Source organism: Struthio camelus, chromosome 7, assembly GCF_040807025.1.
Source record: "Struthio camelus isolate bStrCam1 chromosome 7, bStrCam1.hap1, whole genome shotgun sequence".
In the NCBI taxonomy this organism is placed as follows: Eukaryota; Metazoa; Chordata; class Aves; order Struthioniformes; family Struthionidae; genus Struthio; species Struthio camelus.
The window spans coordinates 38,634,498-38,658,827 of NC_090948.1; the positions used below are offsets into that span (position 1 = coordinate 38,634,498).

The following is a 24,330-nucleotide window of genomic DNA, read 5'->3' on the forward strand; positions in this document are numbered from 1 at the left end:
AAGCTACTTTTGAGAAAGAAAATAAACAGGTCACAGCATTCAAGTGCTATAGCTAAAATACACTTTCTAATGTTTGTTTTTAATAACAACAGCAGAATAGCTTAGCCAATGTGATTTGAGCACACTTTTTTCAAACACAGTAACTTTATTATAAACTTTTTTTTTTTTTTTTTTTTTTAAACCTGGGCACTCGGATGCACTCCTCTGTTCCAGGCAAGCCAAGCTGTCCATCAGTAGCCAGACCCCAAGCATATACCTGACCCTTGTCATTTAACGCAAGCGTGTGAGCTTCTCCACATGATACAGCTACTATATTTTGGGCATCCAGTGCACCAACATGCTCTAGAAAACACAAACAAAAGAAAGAAAAAAAGAAGAGAAAAAAGAAAAAATTAATCATCAAAAAAAAAGCTTGAGACTAATGAGCAAAGGCTGTCCATCACAGCTGACAGACATTTGTCTACTAAGGTATAAATTGAAATCACACAAATAAGTCTAGAAGCCTGACAAAACAGCATATATCTAAAATTACAAGCATGCTATCCCAGGAGTAGATTAAATTTGACGCCCCAAAGTAATCCAACAACTTTATATTGGTACATTAAGTTAACTCTAGATACAGAGATGCACATAAACTGCAGTTTGATCACAGTGGTTTCTTCTAGCCTTGACATCCGAAAACAAGCGCACAAATTCAATTAACATTAAGGTCAAATAGAGTATTGTCAAATGTCTACACATGTAGATATTATGTAAGAGGAAAACATTCACCACAGTGACTTAAGTTCACCTATTTACTAAAAAAAACAAAAAAAAACCCTCTGCAAAACAATGCAGGGTACATTTAAAGTGTAAAGGCATTGATCCTGCAATGAGCTAGACACTGTCCTCTTTATGACGCAGAATGCTATAGCAAGGGATCTTAAAGTATAAATTTTCTAGGCATGCAATGCACACCTCTGAAAAGCAAATACTACAGTACTGTGATTTCTCCCAGTAGTCTGCATCAATACCTTTAAATTTATTTGGATGAACCTAGGCTTTGTATTTGTGCTTATGACAGCTTGATCAGAAGCGTGATCAGAAGTCAAACATTTTCATTTCAGTGGCAGTAAAGGGGAAAATATCAGAGCCTGTTATTAAGGCTGGGATTTTCAAAGCCCCCTTAAACAAGGGCCTGCTTGGACCTTTTACGGCCAGTTTTCAAGCACGTCAAATTTTGTTCCTGCCCAAGAATCACACACCACTGAAAAAGTCTGTGTATCATCAATATAACATAGACTGTAAACACAGCCTAACATAGTCTAAGTTAGTTTTAAAAAAGTAGCCAACAATATCTGCAACAAGTAGACACTCAGTTTCCAAAATAAAATAACAAAAGGAGCAAACACGTTCATATTGCTAAGGCCTGGTCTGATTAAAGAGGTTACCACCCCAATTTAGCCCATTAGTCTCCACAGCTCTGCCACTCTTCACTTCAGGCCACACCAAGCCGATTAGCTCAGACTGTCTTCACTGCCTGTTAAACTAGGTGGGCTGACTTTGCCTAATATGGTTTAAGGAGCATTCACAAGACCCCTATGGCCAGCAGAGCTCTGTGGGGAGGAAATAGGGAAGGCACAGCTGAATAGCACCATTGGTGACACTGAGCTGACAAAGACAAGCAGTTAGTGCCAAAAGTATCTTTAGTAATCACAAACGCATCCTAAAGAGAGCGTGTGTCAATCTCTAAAGACATTGAACCTCTTCAGGTTGCCCAGTGAAGGTTATCCCAGTGTACCTCCTTCACATTGGAGCATCCAATAACATTGTCAGCAACCACTGGATGGAAGAAAAATTAGAGAGGAGGACACTACAAGCCTCCTGACTGTTGTGTTTGATTGTGTTTAAAAAAAAAGTATTTATGGCAACTACTCGTACATTACATGGGAAAGTTCAGATAAAGCTCAGACAAGCGTTCATAGAGCAAAACAAAAAAGGTCAGATTCTCTATGGTAATTTTTAAATTAAAAAAATAATTCAGCACCATTTTCAAAGTGAGTTACAAGTATTCAGACTTTATTAAGAGGTACTTCTGCAAGTTGAGTTTCTCATGTTCATGAAGCAGATGTTTATTCAGGATTAAAGTTTATCACTTTTAATATCCACTTACTGTTTCCCAATAAAAGTCAAGATTAGCTTTAAAAGTTACAGATCAATTATGCAAGAAAATCTTTACTTGGCATCAAATCTGAAACTCTGAAGAAAGGAGAACTACTGAATTATTACATAGTAGAGGGGTAGTAACTGCTTGAAAACAGCCTTATTTCAATTTGAATGTTTGTATCTATTATTGTACCAAGCAACTTGCAAAATTGCTGCAACAGATATTAGAATAAACTCTTACTAAGCCTTTTCAGTTTGCTTACATTATGCTCTAAGTACTGCCAGAACCACCTTTCCGTGAACCACCTTTTCTCTCAGTAGCATGCAGATATGACTCACATGCGCAGCTCTGAAGGAAGCCCATGTGCACACTCCTCTGCAGTCCCTACAAGATGTTTACCAACTCCTGCTATAGAAGAGCACCAGCAGCAAGCAGGAATATGCTCATAACACAGATAAGAGAGAAAAAAGCCCAAAGAAGTTTTACACTGCACCCTTTAGGCTTATCTAAATTCTACTCCTATAATAACATATAGGTTGAAATGTCTTTTATCAGAAGTTTTTAGTTCTTAAAAAAGTTGCTTTAATCGGACTTGCTCTATATCACACATTGGACAACTAAAAACACACAGCATGTTTCCCAACTATGGTATACCAAATATTAATTGCTACCATCTTCCAATAGCCAAATATATAATATAGCACAATAGTAGCCCACGTATTGAAGCTAATCACCTCCCCGCAGGATTAAAATCAGCCAATGATTCCCACAGCCTTGGATAAAGTGATTCCACACTGGAAACAAAACCCAACAAAAAAAATAGTGGCATTGTCCAGCTGCACAGTGAGCAAAAACGTGGGGATACAGACATGTTTCACAGTTGGCTGTTTCCAACTGTCACAAGATGTGAACCACGCAAACGAACGTTCTTTCAAGTAAAAACACGCCAGTTCTTGGAAGAACCACTGTGCACACAATTCGGCCCATGCACAAACAGTTGCCCGTCTTGGGCCTGATGTAGCATAACAAAGTGAAAGATACATGCACAAACACATACAGACACACTCCACAGGTCAATACTCCTAAACTTACCGGGTCTTTTCCTGGCTTTTTCGTGCCCTAGTTGTCCTAGATCATTGCATCCACATGTATAAACAGTTCCATCATCCAGGACAAAAACAGTATGTCTGAGTCCACATCCCACATCTCGGACTCTTTTATTTAAGAAAAAGCCACTTTTTCGGGGTTCTAAAACAATCTCTTCATCAATTCCACCCAATCCAAGCTGTCCAAAAGATGCATTTCCCCAGCACAACATGTTTACACTTCTCTTGACTAGAGATCTTCCAGCTTCACTTTTCTAAAATTTCCCTTCTGCGTAGCTGTTCAAGGAAAGAAAAACGTACAATTTTTCAGCACCGTTTATAAAGTCTGTTATCTCCTATACAGCACGTCATCCACAACTTTCACCTTCTACATACCAAGACCTGAAATAATGAAAAGTTTTTAAGAGTCTGATTTACTTTCTCAGACAGTATTTACATGAATTCTGAAGTAAGACGTTTTCTTTCCAGTTTCACAACTTTTAAATGTATGGATCCTCAATTCTATACATGTTTCAAAATTTGAAGTCTCATTATCTTTGTAAAACTTCCTTAATCCCCAATTCAAGACCACATAAATGGCAGTTACGACCAACTCTACCCAGTGCAAATGACTTCAAACATCTTTTAACAAGACAGTGCAAACTGGAGCACTGAAAAGCAGAAAGCACTATGAGTGGCTTCCAGAAGATGCCCCAAAACAGCACTTGACTCATAGCTTGGAAAAAATTGGTCAGTCCTGATCAAACCAGTTATGCAAGTCAAAAAATAAAATGATGTGTCGCTCATTATATCTGAACACGTATGAGTCAACTGAACTTTCAATTACAAATAAATAAACAAACAGCTGCAACACAGGCCCCAATCCCACACTACAATCAACACAGACTACAGCTTCATAGATGCTTCTGCAGTAACACGGCATATGCAAACTCATCCATGTAAACCCTGCTCCCTAATGCCTAGATCACATCTTATCGGTATTTGCGCTGACAGACTTTGTACCTATTTGGAGAGGATACAAAGCTATGCTTCCCTTTCATTTTCAGGATTCAGTATTACAGAGCACTTGTGATGATATTCTCACCATTACTTACACTACACTTCCATGACAAGTAATATCTCCGTATTTTCTGAGCAATTCAAGAACCAGTGCAATACAATGTAAAGTTCCTGCAAGTTTTCATCAGTGATCATTTTAATTAAGAAGGGATGAATAATGGAATGTAGAGTAAAACACACTACAAATATCGTAAATGCATTCAGTGTTGCCTTCTGAAGGGTCATGACATGTATAAACTACATAAATATAAAAGTGCTCAGAGCAACCTGCTATCAGATACCACCAAAGTGTTACGAGGAACGGCAAAATTACTGCCGATACAATAGGATGAACTATTTTTCTTTGCAAAAGTCAATTTGCAGTAAACAAGATGCCTGTTTTCATGATGTCATGCAAAAAAAAAAAAAAACCCAGCCAAACAGCTTAAAATAGACTGCATTTAGTTTACCTATCTCAGGACATGACGCATGATCAAGTATTTCTCTAGCTATTACTAGGTATATCCTACCACATTCAGAAGGGGACATCAAAAAAAAGATGCCTTTGGTTAAGGCACAGCTATATAACAGCAACCTTCACGCATCCGTAACAAGGACTGCAACGCAAGCTTCAACCTGCAATACAAGAAGTTAGAAAAGATATATGATTACAGCACTTTAGGATTTGCACAGTCAAGATCCATCTCTAGATGGGGAAAAAAGAAAAGGAGTTCTCTTTTCTATGGAAACAGATATATTTCTTCCCCACAGAAGTCTGTTTTGTTGTGTTGTTCTTTTTTTTTTTTGTTTGTTTTTTTAAACTCAGCATCCAGAGAAATTGTGTACTTTGATCTCAAATCGGGGTGATATTCTTCCCTTATCATGAAAGCTACTGCATGTGGTCAACTGGAGACTACTACTACGTGTGACGTCAAAACCGGCCCAACGCCGACACCCAACAGCAGAAACGAAGTAAACCACCACCCAGCTCACCTCCCGCGGGGGCCCAACAAGTAACGGGGCCGGAGGAAGCGCCTGGACGTTGCCGGTCGGCTGGAGCACGCCGTACGAGCGCACTGACGCCAGCCCGCCCTGCGCCCCGCCGGCCCCGGGGGGGGGGGGGGGGCAGCCGCCGCCGCGGAGCGGGACGCCGCCCGCAGCCGCGGCCGGCCTGACGCGTCCTCGGCGGGCAGCCGCCGCGCTGGGGCCCCGGCCCGCGTCCGCTCAGGCAGGGCGGCGCGAGGCTGCGCGGAGAGCCCGCAGCCGTGAAGCGGCGGCTCCCGTAACGGTCCTAACGGTCCTAACGGCCCCGGCCCGCCAACCGCCCCGCCCCGCTCCGCGTCCCACCTACCCTCCCTCCCTCCCTCCCTCTCCCGCCGCGGCGGGGCTCCGGCGCGGGCCCGGCCGCTCTCCCCTGCGTCCCGCGGGGCCGAAGGGCGGCGGCGGCCGGCTCCGCCGAGGGGCAGGCGGCCCCCGCCCGTCCGCCTCGCGAGCGGCGCGTCACAACCCGGCGGAACTCACCAGGCGGCCGCTCCGCTCCGCGCCCCGGCCCGGCTGCCGCAGGCGCTCGCCGGCCAGCGCGCGAGGGCGAACAGCGCCCACCCCGCAGCCGTGACAGGGCCCGGCCGCGCTGCTGCGCGCTGCTGCGCACGCGCGGACGGGCAGGCGCGCCCCAACCCCGGCCCCGGCCCCGGCCCCAGCCCCGGCCCCAGCCCGCTCCGCTCCCCCCGCCCCGCCCCGCCCCGGCCTCGTGCTGCGGGGCGGTGTCGGCGCCGCGTGACGTCACGAGGCCCAGCGCCGGGCGCTGCGCAGCAGCCCAGCCCCGCCCCGCCCGGCGGGGGAGGGGCGCGCGGCGGCCCCGGGGGCCGTTTAACGGCCCGCGCGAGCCGTTGGCGGCCCTGAGGGCGGCGACCCTGCTCGCTGCCTGCCGCCCCCGGCGCCGCTGGAGGCGAGCTGCGCCGAGGCGGGGAGCCTTCCCCGGGGGAAGGGTGCTGGGGAACGGCCAGCTGGTGAATAAAGATCACGAGTAGTCGCGTGACTTAAGTAAATGCTATTTGCCTGTGGAGAGTCTAAGCTGAGAAATTCACAACAGAAAAAGAGAGTGATCATGACATGAGACATGACGGAGTAATACAGTTGCTGAGGAAACTGCGTCTTCCCAGTGTTTTGGGGGAAAAAGCAGCAAAACTGAGGGAAAAATAAAAGTCTGAATACTGCAGGTGTGCTGTTACCTCGAGTATGCTTTCTGGGTTGATGACGGCAGCTTTAATTATGCTGGTTTTGGAACAAGTGAATGCAAAAAAAAACCAAACCAAACACTACAAGCACTAGCGTGGTTGTATTTCCTCCTTGCGCGTGTAAATCAAGGTGAAATGAGGTGGGGAGATGGCTCCCTGTGTCAGCTGAGCAGGGGCCCGGGCGGCAGGCGCCCTGCCTCTCTGCGATCCGCACCAGCACCTCCCTCGTCTCTGAGGGCCCCGAAAGAGCGAGATCGGGGAGAGGGCAGGAACTGCTTGTTCATACTCTGGTCACCTGCCAGTAACTCCCCCGACGCCGCGGACGCCTTCCCCCGAGGTGTTCCTGATCCCGCTGAGGCGGCGTGGGGCAGCCGCCCAAACCCCAGCCTGGCGGCTACCGCTGGCTCTTGAGGGAGCCGGATGGGGCCAGGGCCTTCAGTTCCCACAACGGGGACGTCATTCTAATATGGGAACTGTATGAGACAAATTCTTCAAGTAGAAAGGGATGCGGTTTTCTGGCGGGTCAAATATTTTGCATTCAGGTTGCAAGCTGGACTCAGTGTCAGAGCATATATAAGCTGGGTATGTTAAACACATCTGCTTCACAAAGTGTGTATCTTTAGTGGGGCAACAGTAAGTTCAGTCAACACGCTAGACCTGCTTTTTAGCTTTTTAAATGGGATTTTGCTAAGTACTGGGGGAAAAAATCCACTGCAGTTTATGTAAGTGGACTGGATTGGGAACCCAAATGCAGGATTTCCTTATTTAGCAGCCTCTGTAGTAGTTCTGTGGTCCAGGTTTATGTAGGTCAGGAAGTAAAAAGGGCCTGGATCAGGCATGCTTTACAGCAAATGATTTTGCAAGCTATGGGATAGGCCAGTTAATATGTTTGAGGCTGTTCGCTCTTTAATGGAAAGTATTTAAAAAAATAAGTAAATGGGCTAGCTTGGGCCAGCCATTAAACACTCCTGTGTGTATCTAAATAGGTAAGACTCTGCAGGACTTCTCAGCAGTTGGGGTTGTAATTTTATCAGTAAACATCCAAACCAGAAACGTTAAATTCATACATAGTGTAAATGAGATAGCTGCCTAGCTGACAAAGCCGAAATGATACAGCGCTTTCAGGGTAGCAAATATACAGGCTTGTTGTTTAAAGGAGAGATGAGAATGATTTGCCTTTTTCCATTCCACATGTATGAATGGAAAGTTGGCACTGGCTATTTTATGTAGCAAATGGAGGAAAACATTTTGTTATCTCCTGAACTCCTTTTCCCTCTATGTATAAAACCACCAGGATAGTAACTGCAAGCAATTACGCTGTGGAGCAGATTTTAAATATTAACAGTAATTCATTGTGCAATGTGTCCTTTGACCAGCATGTGGAGTTGTGTCCATGCACTTGAAGATAACATTAATACGCCTAGCAGAAGTTTTACATAGAAAAGTATGTTGGTGTAACCGGCCTAACGTGTTAAATAAGAAACACGTAAAGCATGATACAACACATAATGCTCTCCCGCAGGCCTCGTCTTCCTTGTGTAATAGACATAGCCATTTTATTGAAAAGAATTATTTTAGTGCTAAGATTAGATTACTGTTAATTAAATAATTCTGAAGTATCTTTGACATTAAGTATAAACCATATTTTTATTTCCCTTAGCGCTTGTCTTGGGAAGTTTTCTTTTCTGTGCCAGATAAGCCGTACCACGTCTATCTTCATGCCTCGAGAAAGCCATGGGGCTAAAGATACGCAAGCCGTGGGGGGAAAGGAGCTCGCGCTCGGAGGCCACATGGCTCCTTGGAATCCCTGCCCTGCTCCCCAGCGCTGCTAAATCTCTGCCACAATGCGCCTCTGCAGGCGCAGCGGGCAGGAGAGTGCCAGAAAGAACGGGGGCAGCAGGGGGAAGGTGGGACAACAGGAGGCTAGGGGATCCCGGCAGCCGCAGCCTGGCCTGGCGGCAGACCCCCAGCATCCCAGAGGCTTTTATTTACTCCACTGAGAGAGGACAGTCCGCGTCTCACCGTGTGAGAAACGTGGTAGAAATTTTACAATGGCGATCTCACTGAGTTTACTGTCTTCTCAATTTCTACCGATGCTTTATCAGTTTGACTGACACATGCAAATAATTTCATTTTTGTATATGTATAGTTTAATAGATGAGGCTATGGATAATTTCTGGATGCCTCGACATCTCCAGTGTCCATTCTAGTACTTGTAAAAAAATAGTATTTTGCACGGAGAGTGAAAAAAGGAAGCCTAAATCTTCAGCAAAGCAAATTTCTCTCTTCAAAGTACCTTAGCATAGAGGGCTTCCTGTTACAATTGCACAGCCCTCTTATTAATGGACATAACAAGCAGGAAACTATTTTCAGTTGTATTGTCATTATTAAAATAGCAATGCCTGCCTACTGCCCGCTGATTGCTGTCAGCACAATTATCTTTGTAAACTGTACCCCAGTTAATCACCTATTCAGACAATGCAAAAATGAAAAAATCATATATAGTGTTAATTAATGTGTATTTTCTCCTTTGTTATGAGAAAACATCTTTGGCTAATATGCGTGTTTCAGAAGGTTCTTGTATTATGGAATAAAACTTTTTGTATAGTTAATACAGGGAAAGACAAAGTACGAGAGGACTGTCTGCTCTCTCCTTCCACTTTCTCCTGGCAACAGTCAGTACACACTTTTTGAACACTAATTCCTCATTTCCAACCTCTTTGTTTTACACTCTGATGTGTCACAGTCTACAGAAAATAGAAACGGGTGTCCAAAACAGCTGATAACGTGAAATTAGAGATGTCAATGTTTTGCTGTGAGAAATTGCTAGCTGTGATGAAAAGCCTTTGTGTGGAATATTCTCCTTGATTAAGACAAAGGAAAGGCTTTAGAATGCAAATAACCTTACAAACAGACCTTTTTATGCCATTTCAGCTTTCCATTTCATCCTTATATTCTTCACAGTATCAATATTTGGGTATTAGTGAATTAATGAAAGTGCCTATATACTCACACGTACATATAGAGTATGCATGCTTTATTTGCTCTATTATTTTATAGGTGAGACCATGTTTTAGTTCTCTCTCTGCCCATCCTGCTCATAATAGTGATTCTATGTGGCTCAAATGTAAATGTGCTAACCAGTAAGACCAATTATTTATTCATTGATGGGGATGTAGTGAAAAAATGAACAGTTTTTGACCTATTTGTGAAGGTAAATCACTACATAAACGCTAAATCTAAAATATCTCCACTTCTGTGCCTAACTCAAGACACCTTATTAAGGGATCTGTTTAAGGAGAAGATGAGCATTCGTACCTCCAACGAAGATTACCAAGAACAAAAATCTGCAACACCCCATTGCGCTCATCCTCCCAGGGCACAAAATATAGCTGAAGTAGCCAAAAGGATGCTATTCATAGGATGACATGTAAATAAAGTACAAAAGCAGTCAAGGACAACCATGAACCCTGTACAGGAAGACCACAATGCAAAGAACAAGCTGACCTTTGCATTGGGCATGCAGCTCTTGTGCTCACCAACTTCTGCATGGATCCAATATCTCCAAACCCACACTAAGAGCAGCTGGGACTCAGAGCGACCACCCCATGTCCCGGCAGTACGGCAAGAGCCACAACAGCTCGTGCCCGGGGGCCTGCAGGCTGGGGCTGAAGATGCTGAACATATTCCAGCATCCCACACAGAGGGCTGGGAATGCAGCCCCTTCCCACATGAAACACGTTCGCTTCCTATTGGAATGACATTTTACGCTACTACATGATTTCTTCTATTATACTACTTAACAGCACCAGGAAATTCCCACGAACACTTGTGCTTTTTCACACCACTCTGTTCACAAGGAGTTGGTTTAAGCACTGGATGCTAAGATACCAACGCTCATGTCATTAAACTAGGCTTTTGGTCAGGCAGAAATACTGATCTTTGATTTTTAAGGTGCACTTCTACAGAAATGCAATAGCAATACTTGAGCCAGTTCTGCCCTGCAAAGACCAATTTGAGAACACGCTGAACTTCAGCTTATAAAATAGCAGCTCCAAGCGGTGCCACATGCTGCTGATTCTGACATGACACTGTGTCTTTGCACGGCAGGATGATGAAGCACCCTAAAATTAGCCTTCTTACTATTTTGTAAAGAGCAAGCAGAAAGGTAGCAGCCTGCACCGAGGAGAACAAAGAGGCAGAGGACAGGACCAGAACTGAGGCTCACACACAGGCAGGTCACGCCACTTCATGGTGAGCACTGTTGGCTTCTTTCCAAATTTCCATGTCAGACTGTTTCGTGTAATTTCTTGCCTCAAGTGCGGAGTGACCTGATGGCGAAAGCAGGAAGGAAGGTGCTGGTGTAAGTGGAGGAGGAAGGGATCTGTTCTCTCAGGGACTTGGGAGACAGCAGGGGGGAAAGCCTGACTGTCGAAACAAGAGAGATGGTCTGTTTTCTCAAGGGTGAGGTAGGGGCTGGCATTAATTCACAGACTGAAGCTTTGCATTAATGGAACAGAAATGGGAATGGAGGAAAAAAATAGTACTGGTATGGAAACCAGAGACACCATGATAAAATCCCTGCTCTCTGTTAAGCCAGACTAAATGTTTACTGACATCCAGCTCTCTCTCTACCTCCATTTTCAGGGGATGAAGCCCTTAGTTTTACAGGGGTCTGATTTTGAGGGAAAAAAACTCAAGGCAGGAGGGAAGATGATAGGCATGGATGTGTTTGGGTGTGGGCACAGAAACAGTGAAGCAAAAGGTGCTAGACCAGAATAAGAGTTGCAGATAAGGAGGAAAAGAACTGTGAGAAGAAAAGAACTGATATTTGAATATCAGAGAGCACAACAGGTATTACATGAAATGGCTGTTAGGGCTGATTGCTATTAGGGAAGAAGACACAGCATGCCTCTCAGGAAGCAGAGGGCTTGGCCATCAGCTAGCTGTAATAGCCTGGGGCCCCATGCCTAGATGATTGTCAGGACATACTGATTTCCCTGTTGCTGTGATAGGAGACCGCAGAAAAATAGATGGGAAAAAAATAATTAACTCTGAGGCATAAACTGTGACCAGTATGTTCAAACTACGTTCTACTCTTTCTGCTGGTAGTTATTTCTCAAAAATACGGTAATATTTTGTAACAAAGATATTTCTGATCGGTAACAATTGTTGGATAGTGCTGTTTGCACCTTTCAGGGTCTAATTCAGGATAAAACTCATGATTTCACATACATTACTGAAACCCAGAAGGGCATGATACTGTAAGATCTATCTTGGTGCAGTGAGCAACTGATAGATATTTCATGTAGCATGGACTGAAATGTTAGTGTCAAAGAGGCAGTGAATCTGTGCCACTTGTATCAGCTTCAGTACAGGAGATCTCTGCTCAAAAAATCGATTAAATATTAAGAGTGGATGAGGACTCTTAGACAGAAGGAAAATGACATTTTTCTTGTAAAGGCTTTTAAGGAGCTCCACAAATATTATATGTGAGCAGTCAGAGCTTGGAGTTCTTGGAGGACTATAACTCTGATTTTCCTAGGATGTAAGTCTCAATCTTAGCATTGGAATAGAAGAGTTCAAAAACTTTGGTATGATTTTGGAGAGAGAAGGAAAGTAAGCTGTGTGACAAAAGCAATCTAATCCTCAAAACTGTGTGAGAAATGCAATCACTGCTGCTACCAAGTACACAATTCATATGTACATAAACCTATTGATTGTTCATGTTCGCGGAGATCTTCCCTCTCAACACTTACTAAGCTCCCCTTTAGGAGAGTTAAATGGTTGCAAGCTATTGATCTTTTGTTTCTGTTTACTGACACTGGAGTTGTGCACAAGTGCTGACAATTTTGTTATTGATTTTTAATACAAATAATTTAGAGCCTCTTATTTTTCTCCAGAAAATTTTGAGACAATGTTTTGGGGGTATGTTTGTTTGTTTATCTGGACTATCATCACACCAAGTTTGTTTAAGTTTAAAACTTCAAGCTTGTAAAGGGGAAGCCAAAGCAACAATACATCATCTTCAAGCAGAAACAGGAGAGCTGCCACCTGCCACCTACCAACCTTCACTGCATTTAGCTGGCATATTTTTCCTGGATAGGGAGGAGAGAGGTGTCTGTGATTCATCGCCCATGTTGGATTGATGACGACTTTCTTGTCTTTAATGTCAGCAAGCCGCTAAGACACCATTAAACATGTTCACTGATCCCAATCAGAAATGATCATTTGAGGGGCACACATATATTTACTCACTCTTATAAAAAGAACAGTACAGGGCTATGTCCTGCTTTTGGACAGGATTCTAGAGCAGAAAAATGACCCTTAAGCATACATAGACATAAATCCGAGAGTAGGCCTAGGGCTTGGATCCAGGGAGAGTGAAGAGAGACTGCTCTTAAAACCATCTCAGGAAAATGGCATTTTCCCACTATTAAACTGAGACATAACAGCTTCTGCTCACCAAACAAATCGGTGGAGACATCCACAAGCAGGGAGATCGCCAGCAGGAAAGTTAGCTTGAAAATCCAATTTCACCACAAAACATGTCCCCAACACTTTTTTAGCCCCACATTGGGGCCCAATGTGGCAAAAATTTTTGCAAATACAAGCAACACAGTACTGTATGCTGGTAAGCTTGTGGCAAACTCAGCCAGGCACACACCCTTTATATAACCTATAAACCTTTAACCTATATAACTGTTACGAATCAAATTCCTTTCAGTATAACTTAAATTTATTTTTTAAAAACTGAGTGAAAATAATGCTTATTTGGCCTGATATTTTCAAGTGGTTGCTTTGTAATAAATAGTATGAGGAATAAAAATCATTTTTCCTGAGAAGCATATGATGTGAACTTTATAATTTTTCCTGGCCTTTTCTTCGAGTTTGAGCCCCTAAACAGTTCATCACCTTTATAAACCTACTTGACTTCCCTTCCTGACTTTATAATAGGCATAAGCATTAAAATAGTCTGTTTATAACTAGAATAATCCCTCCTGGCTTCCTTGCAGAATTTGTAACAGATATGAACCTAGAAGCATCTGGTTTAAGACCATTACAAATAGTCATAATTTCCAATGAGTTATATCAGCTATATATATTTAGGTTTTCTTTTGTTCCATGTAAATGGAGAACAAGTGTTTTAGGATTAGGAGGAGTACAATTAAGTGGAGTGTTTCTTTCTTAAGCTTTTCAAATTCAAGAAAGGAAACAATACCACTTGGAGCACTGTTATCATACCTCTAACGCTGGGAAAACTCTGCAAGTTCTTCCCACTGAGTTCTTTCTCTTTGCTCCCTCCCTGGCCAGTAAGTCAAAGCTCTCGTTTTCCCTCTCTCCCTTTCCTCTAGGTCAAACCCTCAGCTCGGCTAAATTGTTTCTCAGTGGAAGTGAATGGAACTAACACCAACTTAAACTTGTTGAGTCTTGATGGGTTTATATCACAACTCCACAGAAACACAACTGAATATGTCAAGTATGAAAAAATACCTGTTTACACTCCTTTTGTGTAGTGCAGTCAGCAAACTCAAATGCATTTCTTTAAACGCAATCTGTCACAACATGATTGCCATTGCAGAGTTTTGGCTCCCTTTCCTGCTCCAGCCCCCACTTAAACTTCTGTATTCAAATAAAACACCTTAAACTTATTTCACAGCTGAATACGCAGCAAATATATAACCCATGATATGCATGGGTTATAAACACTACGGCTGAAATTTTCTGAAGTAAGTCTCTTAAATACATATAATTTGGCTTTCAAAAAGCTGCGTATAGATTTAGGAAACTGCCTCTAGTGAATCAAATTCAAAAATCTTGGCCAATATGAGGTTATGTAAACAGCCCATATGTGAATAAACAAATCGATCAAAACAGGTAGTCCCTTAGCTTTTCAACAAATATGTATGAAATTTGAAAAAGTATGTGTTTTTAACTATTTAACAAGGGCATAGGCTTTGTCTTCATATCCTGTCTTTGAATTTGCAAACTATAAAATATTTATTTATAAAATAAATATTTTCTCAATTTACTGCGTTCTCCTGATTTAACATTAAGCACACGCTTCTAAAATTTAGTTTAAACATTGAGTTTCCATACACACACACTCACACACACACACACACACACACAGGTAAGTATACCATAATTTTTTTTTGTGCTTTAAAAAGCCTATACTCATTAGATTAAATGAAAAATACTTACCATAATATTTGGTTAGTGTCCCAGTTTGGAGTCTTCTAATGTTCTTCCTTTTCTAAAGCATAAAGAAGTGAGACATTTAAAAAAGCATCTTCAAAGGCACCCTAGGCAGAAAGAAAATTCCTTTTTATAACTTGTGTGATAGCACATGGCATTACTCTATGTCACAGACGTACCAATTGGTCTAAACTTGGCTTGTAATATGTATGGTTTATCAGATCAGAATATATTTTAAATTCTGTGATAAATCTTTTGATTCTTCCATTGGGTCAATTGATATTTTGAGGGTTTAGAAACTAGATGGTTCAGGAGACTGACAACTGTATGAACAGAATCACTGGCTTCAATGTGGACAGGGAAAGTAGTTATAAACATCTTTTGATTACTAGGTGATTCATTTGAAATAACTTAGAGGTCTTATTTAGTTTCCTAATAGAACAGCTCTATCTTCGTCTCTTTTGCTCTCTCTCTCTCTCTTATATACGTATGCAAAAACCGCATTTGGCATAGTTAACAGCTTGCATAGCTAGTCCATATTGACCGAACGGCTAGTAGCTAGTAGCAATAGCTCATTTTATTGCTCCACCTTCTGTTTCATGATCCTTACTTTGGTAAGTGGAGCTTACGTCACTCGAATAATGCTTGTTCTTTAGCTAGACCGAGTGGTTTAGCCACTACGGGTGTTTAATAAGCTGGTGTTATCAAAGGCCTTTAATTCTTCTATCTGTGCATTCTGAAAGTTTGCTTGTGTTTTGACAAAAAACTTATTTTAAAATTAATTCTATCAGTAAAGAAAAGTTTCATCCTAAAAAAAATCAGGTTCTCTTTGAAGCTTCATCAGTAACTATACAGAAACCATTTTTGCTGTGCATCTTCATATAAATTTTCACTAATCATGTTATAATGAAAGTCAGGTTAAAATTACAATGAAAAAGCAATATTTAAAGTGGGAAGGTGACTCAGTAGCCTGAGGGAAGGAGTTCCAGACAGATGAGGCAGCGCAGGTGAAAGAGTGCCAGAATCACTGGGAGGGGCTGGAAAACTGAGCTCAAGGGAAGGGAGTATAATAGATGACACACCAAAATGCTGGTGAAACATTAACTGCTTCACAAATCAGTCACCTAAAGAGATTCAGAGTTTGCGAATGATGCCAAAAACAGCTAGACTGAACAGTGGCACTGTTTTAATACAAAGGAGGAAAATTTTAAAAGCTATAGAGCTGCAGAAGTTGTTTTCTTCCCCTCTCTGTGCAATCAGACAGCAGGGCAGAGGCAATGCTTTCTGAATGCACTGGGGTCAAATAATAGCAGCTAGTACTGCCTGTTAACTCACTTGGAATATACTTGGAGGGTGACAGTGAAAATCAAACACCTTCACCCAGTCTAGAGAAGATATGTCTGCAAAGTACTACCTCCTGTAAAATACCTTTTATCTACTATAAATGGACCTGGTAACCAGCTTTCCCCCCTGCCCCTCCTGATTAAAAAACTTCTATCTGCTATATAGGACATAGGAGTGGTAGGAATTATAAAATGGGGACAACTGAAAATTCCTTGTATTATAAAGGCTAGAAAAGTTCCCCAATCTATTCTAGTTCACTTGAGAGTTCTATTTCTAAATGGTTCGTCAGAGCAGCTGAACTGAACAGACACCGTCCAACTCAGACTTAGCAGTCTCAGGAAGTCCGTATTATTTTTCCTTAGGTTTTAGCTTTGCTTACCTTTTTAACCCTTAACAGTTAGTCTGCAAACACGCTTCTACTTAAAACCTCACTAATCATTATTTTGCAGAATTCAGACTGGCTAGAAATGGGAAAACACACACACTTTCACTTCGCTACAGCGTGGCAACGTGATACTGCCACCCCACCGGCCACTGCTCTGCTTTACAGGTTGGCACAAAGACTGCCATGCTTCTCTGTGGCCACCATGCACTGAGATCACAGCTTCCATGTAAATGTGGGAATTGTACCTCTTCCCCACCTGTAGCCCTTCAGGCAGGGCTGTTTCTCAGTTCATTCTGCTGCATCATTGCACTACACTGTACACAGTCGCTCCTTTCCTTGGAGTTTACTTTCCTTGGAGCTTACCATCCTCTCCTGCTACACAGTCTATGCATCGCAAGCTCTCCTCCTTAGTTAGTTCCTCCAGCCACCTCACTGAACAATTATGCTGCTGTCCTCCAAACTCGTTATCCCGGGCCTGCCTAGCTAAGGACATCTGATGACCACAAGTCCAGAGTTGAGCTGTCTGCCATAAGCAACACTGACAAAAATCTGAGCGTGCTCAAGAAATTATTTTTAAAAATGTTGACTGTATCTATCTATCTATCTATCTATCAATCGATATACACACATATATATGTACCTAAACATCAAATTTACAATCTCCTTTTACAATAGCCACGAATAACATCAATAATTCCACGTTGTGGGGATTATCTCTGTGGTTTGTTAAAAACCTTTATAACATTTTTAAGCTGTACCAACTCTATTACAACAAAGCAAAAGACTGCCATATTTTCATTTCTTAATTCATATTGAAAAGCAAATCAATGCAACACTAGATTAAACTGGATGAAGACAGCAGAAGTGATTGTGCTCTGTGTGTTGATGGCTGAAAGAATGTTTTCATTACTGTAGTTATAACTAACTCTTTGGAAAAGTCTGACTACTCTCCTATTGATGTGAGTGACAGAATAATCACTGATTTTGGTGGAAGCAGCATCAGACCGTATAAATCACTAGCACACTTCACCTGAGTAACTGAGACTGAGAAATTCTGTAGAGATACTCAGGCAAACCTCATATGCGTGTTATCCTGGTAATGATAAAGCCAATGCAAGTTTTGGCCTGGTTGGAAGAGGAATAGACAGTGAAAGAATGTTTCAACATTATTATTTGTGCTATCTATAAAAAAGAGCAATCATTTCTTTCATCCTTCAGATATGTCTCCCCTTCTAAAATTAGCATCTGAGTTAGAATCACACAATACCTGGCAGGCTTATGCTAAGAGATGCACTGCATAATGATATGAATAGAAAATATCCAACCGATATTATCTTACATGTGGTGTGCAGATCACTATTGTACAAGCATTAGCAGAAACATCCAGAAAACTGCTGTAGAACTTTTCTTACCAAAGGAACGATGGCCTTGAGATAATTGATTAACATCTATAATCTGAAAGGGAAATAAGGCTTCTTGTTCAAATTGCTGGACCTTGAAACATAACACCTTAAACAGCAACTAATCACTGATGCTTTAAGACAAACTGCTGCTCTCCAAAGCTGCATAGGCAAGGAACAATTCACTGCCCTTGGAATAAGCTAGTATAATGATATGGTTGTGCATATTTTATGGGTCAACATTCATACCCAACCTGCAAATGGATTACAGATCTACTAAGCCTCACTTCTGAAGTTATTCCTTCAGCCCATTAGAGCCAGCTTGCCTAATTCACTATTTCATACTCCAAATTTGAAAGAAATGAATTCAGCCTTGGGATGAACAAGATCAGCAGTTGGTGGAATGCAAACGAAAAGTGGGTGTGTGACCCTCTGCTCCATGGGGCTCCCCAGAGATCTGCAAAATCCCAGAGTCCCTAGAACTTGACTGCAAAGAATTTTAAGGAGGACTGAGTACTTTCATAGAAATGAAACATTTAAATTTTGTTTCCAGAATTTTCAATGGGAACTTAAGAAACATCTCAATCCAAAATTCTATCAGAACAAGAGAACCAATTCCAAAGGCAATTTTAATAATTTTGACATTAATCTGGAACTGGATTAAAATCATGGACAAAAAGCTGACCTTGTAGAAAATCTTGTTCAGACATAGGTTTCTCCTCCTTTTCTAGTTTTGCCCCTCTCTCCCCTTCTACTGTGTAAGAGATCTATCAGTCTCTAAAGCCTGTCAAGCATAACCTAACACACTATTGAATTTTAGGTTGTTTTATATGTTAATAGAATGCTAACTCTTTAAATAGCATTTTATCCTGAGTTCTTTCTAACTTGTTTATTAAGAGCTCCATTAATTTTGTTTCTTTTGTATGCACTGGAGGAATACATTCCCTTTTGTAATATAGTTATTTAAATATAAGTGTAAAAAACGGGAATTTATTCTATCTTTACCGTTACAATGCTTTAGTGGATTAGTTATGCAAGTTCCAACTGCTGATCTGCTGAATAATTATGTTTTCCTTTTTTGCAATTTCACTGCACCTGTTAGGATCCTGCATGGCACTTATGGGAATCCTGGGCAATATTCACAACATGTAGCTTTAAGCACTTAACTTTAGGTTAAGTTCAAGTTATGATTAGGTTGAGGAGCTAATTCACAGTGTTTCCTTCACTCTTAACTGGAAGATGTAGGCTCCTCTATTTTGGAAAAAGCTGCCTTATGTTGAGAGGCATACATTATGTATTTCCCCCACATTAACGTAGTTCTGCGTTTGGATTCCCCTGTAAGTTTTCTGCTTTTAATCACACTGACTTCCAGTGCTCGTTCAGTAGCTGTGGGTGATTTTTAAATAAAGTTTTGCCAATTCACAACAACTATAATATGTGTTATTGGGCAAACATAAACACATACAAAATAATACAGCACAAGAAAAAAATTCTGTGCTCTCACATTTCAATTACTCATCATTTTCGGGCTTACCTAGCATCTTATTTTTCACTTTCCATGATATATGCCATGTCTATATAATAGCACACCCTATCCTAATCAATTCTTTTTGTTTGTTAACTTATAAAATACACATCAAAAAATCCTTTATTTTTGTACCAAAGAAGGAAGCATTTTTAACCTTTGTGGAGGTAGGATTCTTCAATCAATTCAATATTAATCTTTTATAAGTGACTGATTATGAAAAGTGGACAACAGTATGATTTGCTTTATGGGGATCATTAGAAATATTAATATCCCACGGCAAATATTTTACTATCAAGCTATCACAAGCACACATGCTGCAGATTAAGACATTTTTACAAGTTTTGGTGGATCTGGTATAAGCTTTATAGGAATAAAAACAGTAATAGGTAAAGCATTTTCAGTTTATGAGATAAACATACGTATGAACAGTGTCTTCCTGCTCTGTATAATTAAAATGAGATGTGGTAGTCACAAGAACACAGGGGTTATTGTCGCTATTACACATATTCATCGGCAATAACACAATCTGCTGTTGCATTGTGTATTGGGTGTTTCCCAATCATCACTCAGAAAACATCCAATAAACCTTCTGTGCAGACAATAGTTTCTGTGTGGCTTCTCAAAACTTTTTTCTCATTTGTGAAAATTGCAGACTCAAGTGTAATTCGTATGAGCTATGGTATCACTGTTTCTTTTGGGTGTCTTTCTTTTGTAGATTGTGCTTTAATAAGTCCATGTGAAACTTATAATTATATCCTATAAGGAGCAACATAAGTATTTGGTTTGCAAAAGCATATACTATGTCCCTCTAAATCAACAGCAAATTTCTACTGTGTCGTACACCACCTTTAACAGGTTAATGGCAAGGATCAGAGTGTTCAAATACGTACTTTCACTAACCCATTTGCGACTGCATGGTAAGAAGTTATTACATCTGACTCCAGTTTTTCTTGCTAAGAATTGGAGTCCGTTGGATGTGAATCCCTCGGTCACGCTCAGAGGGGCAATGGGGCACAGTAAAAGGGTTGTTCATGCTTACTGACAATCTAAACACTGATTTATCATTTCTAATATTTGGGTGTCAGTTCCCGGTCGCTACACAAAACTCCTGGAGGATCTTAACTTGTACAATTCCCAGTTGTAGTTCTCAGGATACACAGTCCTTCTTCATAAGAATATGTAGTCTAGTGGTACTTGGCTGTCCTGTTAGAGCAAGGAAATCGGCCACTGTTGCTTGCATGTCAGAGTCCACTTGACTCTTTGCAACATAGTATCTTTTAAAGAGTGCAGCATTGTGGGGTTGGTGGCCGGGGGAGGAGGGGGGAGGTTTGCTAGTGTGTTACATAAAATGCATCAACTGTCTCTGGATCCTTTGCAGCGACAGACATGGGAACAGTAATCTGCATTTACCCATCAGGTGACACTTCTAGTACAGAAACGCAGCCTGTGACATGCACAACATTGCCCATCTCTTTAATCAGATTGCAAACTCCTTTCATTGGTTTAGAAACCAAGCCAAGAGATTTATGAGCTGTAAAAGAGAAAACTCTTTCTCCTATAGGCAGTGGTGGCGCTGTTCAATACCCCAGACTAAACACACTAAAAGCACTGTTAAGTTCTCCTGAAATAAGAACTGGTCAGAGACAACAAGACTTTAGGATGAGCTTTCATTACCAGAGACACTGCTGTGAGGAAAAGCTATTTTTGTGGGCAAAGATACCTAAGTGTATGCAGACCCTTTCAGATGATAGATGCCTAGCGAAAACATTTGACAGACTATGAGGAGCAGCACCAGTTCCAGTTATGCTGGGGAGAATGCTCGTCCCATGGCAGGCAGGGGGTGCTGCTAGTGACTGATCGGCTCCAGGAGGAAGCAGAATTGTGCTTGTGCTCCTTAGGTCACTTTGTGACTCAAACGTCTGCACATGTTTTTTGACTGGTGTGTCCACAGTACACAATTAGACCATTGGTTGAATGAGGTATGAGGAATCACCTGAGCTTTGGTACCATTTCATGTACTTGCTTTTAAAGAGTAACAGCAGAAACAATCACTCAGACCTGCTTTGATCTCCAAACAGACATAGTGACAGCTGCTGTACATAAAACAACTGCAGCAGATCTGAAAGTGGCCTGGTCTAGTCTAGCTGAGCTTCATTAAAATCACAGACCCTTCAGAAACCAACCGTTAAAATAGGTTGCCAGCAAGTTTTTCTTTGTGGTGCTCTTTCCTGGGAGTTGCACTGCTAAGGCTCAGCTTGGTGCACCATCATTTCTTTTCCTTCTGGGGCTGCCTGTGGCTCACTCTGATCTCCATGTGTATGGTCAGTCTCAGCTGGCTCGTGGCCTTTGCCCTCTCTCTGGTTCTAGCCCCACTTGAAGTTGATGCTCCTTTGGCAGTAAATGCCAGCAGCCCTCAGCCATGTGCCTTTCGCTCTAAGGCTGGATTCCTGCTCAGAAGACTTTTTTGAAGTTCTTCCTCACTAGCTTCTGTGATAGGTATCTTATCTAACTAGTCAGGGCTGCTCTGTAATATCTGTCCCAAAGCTTACTGCCAACCAGCAGCTGTCAGCACTGTTTCCAGCACTAACCTCTAAAACTGAAATAAACCTTTGTACATATGTAATTGTGAGCCTGAGGTAGCTTGAGTTGAAGAATTTCTTACTCGAAACTAATGAGGCAAAGACATGCTATATGCTAGGCACATGATACTGTCCTATATGTACTACTGCCTTAAGGGCAACCTTGAAATCACTACAACTAGGGCAGCCCTATCTATTTACCCACTTGCCCCCCAAAAAAGTGCTCACCTGCTTCAATGACTTTGGGATAGTGTACCAGAGCCTTGTAAATGCTAAGTCCTGCCTCTTCTCTGAGCTATCAAAAAAAAAAAAAAAAAAAAAAGGGTGGTAGATCAATGTTGTAAAGGATAATGTGTTCTTCAGATCTTCAGGTACCATTTTCTTTCTTATGTTCTAAGTTTCTAAAACTCTCCAATACCGTACTTCAGAGGGCACCTTCCAGGCGCAGGCCTATTTGCAAGCTCATTGTTGGACTTGACAGTATGGCTAGTATTGAGGAAGCCTTCAGATGACCCCAAGAGACAGTGCAGACTCATCATATAATTTTGGGTAGTTCACCTGAATTTCTAATGATTGCTCTCTGCCAAACAATGCATAATCCATTTCATTTCTCAATGGTTCAGCGCATACCATTAATGGGACGATATTAACTTCATCATAACATCTAGAAATCAAGAATTTTCCATTTATGAGAAAACCTGAAAGTTCTTGCAATTGCAGTCTGATAATCCTACTGGGGAACAACAGCCAACCAGGCATGCATCAAGTTCCATTTCAAGACTCATTCCTTCTGCTTGTAAAGTCATCCAAAGAGTACTTTGAGCTCTGACAGACAAGATCTGAGAAATGCCAGCATGTCTGGTGCTCACGTAATTTATTCTCGGGTGCTGAGTCTTATCCCAGAGAGGCAGATGTTCCCTTCTGCTGACCAGCAAAGACAAAAGCACATAAAGCTGGAGGTTGTGGTATCGTGAAGTACTGCAGTAAGATTTTTTTAGTGCTCAGCAGTCAAAGGCCTGACTTTACTGTCTTCTAAAAATGTAGTAACAGAGATACAACAGTATTTTCCATGGACTCTAAGCTGTCATCTGCAAACCAGAAAATTTGACATTCTCTGATATTGCTCTACCAAGATGATAGCTTTGCAATGACCTGCATGTTTACTGTGTATGCCATAACTTCTTGTGATTCCTATAAGTTTTGTCCTTGGACCGCTTGCTGTTACTATAGTCAGTCTTACTGTCACAGTAAAGGCTCATAACTTTTAAGGTCTCTCAGTGCGACTGTTTCTCTATAATCCTTAGTTCATTTGTTGCATAGTTTGTTCAATGATTTTGCAATTCTAGCATCTGATATAAAAACCTCTTTTGCAGTAGAAATTTTTGCATATATGTTTGGATCAGATGGTTTGCAGTGAATAATCACTTTGGACTGCTTAATTTTGCATATCATGCGCTAAATGGCTATGCACTGCTTAAATTGTTTGCAAATTGCTGGTCTCCTACTTATTTTCTTAATTGCCCAAGTCAAGAATAGTTAAATTTGCTTCCTGATTCTGTGTGGAAGCCAAAAAGCTATGTAATTGCTACTGACCTAAGGATAGAGAATTTTGCATGATTTCCATAATTTTAGCACATTTTGTCAGCTGAATTGCTGGGTCATGCAGCAAATTGTAGAGTCGAACCTCTGTTTATATCTAGCAAATCACTTACAGAATTATCTATTATCTAGCAGTCTGGTCAGATTATTTAGCTATTAAATAAATCCACTTCTCCCCTCCTGCCCAAACTCCCCAAATTTAAGCCATTTAAAGACATATAAATTAGTGCCAAATATAATCTGTAAGGAGTTACTCTAAAGTCTGATTAAAAATGTATGTTCATTTTGAATAGGAACTTTTTACAAGTGTAAGTAATTCAAGCAGTTTATTACTGCCTACAGCCAGCCAGTTACTACACCAGGAGTGACTATACCACATTTTTATAATAATTATATCTCAGTAGACGTCTACATGGATTTACAGTTATTTTATCAGACACATTAGACCTCATTTTCAGGCTCCAGATTTTGTAATCTTTATCTATAGAAACTGTAATGTCCGAACTACAGCAGTGTGAGTCCAGCATCAATATCCACTTCTTGTCAGCACTGAATGGCTCATACCAACTGTTACAGATATTATAAAAGAGCACACTAGACCTCCATTCCAGGTATAAAGTTGCATTAGACATCATCAAATTCACAAAACTCCCATCCTGTCCCCAAAAGGAGGACTGGATTCACTATACAACTTCTCCATATCACTGAAGAAACCACAAGCTATTCTGACAATAATATTTTAGAAAGAGAGAGAAAAAAATAAAGAAAA

General features: G+C 41.3%; 1 protein-coding gene across 9 annotated transcripts in view; it reads right to left on the reverse strand.

Moving 5' to 3' along the window:
• The window catches only part of HERC4 (HECT and RLD domain containing E3 ubiquitin protein ligase 4), a 60,089-nt gene extending 54,107 nt beyond the window's left edge, over positions 1-5,982 (reverse strand). For 5 of the 9 annotated variants that reach the window (XM_068950861.1, XM_068950862.1, XM_068950860.1 and 2 more), the window contains exons 1-4: positions 5,812-5,976; positions 4,821-4,926; positions 3,239-3,528; positions 183-342 (exon numbers count right to left, since the gene is read on the reverse strand). In XM_068950861.1, the coding sequence (XP_068806962.1) occupies positions 183-342; positions 3,239-3,464 (386 nt within the window). In that variant the 5' untranslated portion in view covers positions 3,465-3,528; positions 4,821-4,926; positions 5,812-5,976. Of the gene's footprint in view, positions 1-182; positions 343-3,238; positions 3,529-4,760; positions 4,927-5,811 lie in introns of all 9 variants that reach the window. The other 4 variants (XM_068950857.1, XM_068950854.1, XM_068950856.1 and 1 more) reach the window with 3 other exon arrangements.
• Positions 5,983-24,330: the final 18,348 nt, after the last annotated feature.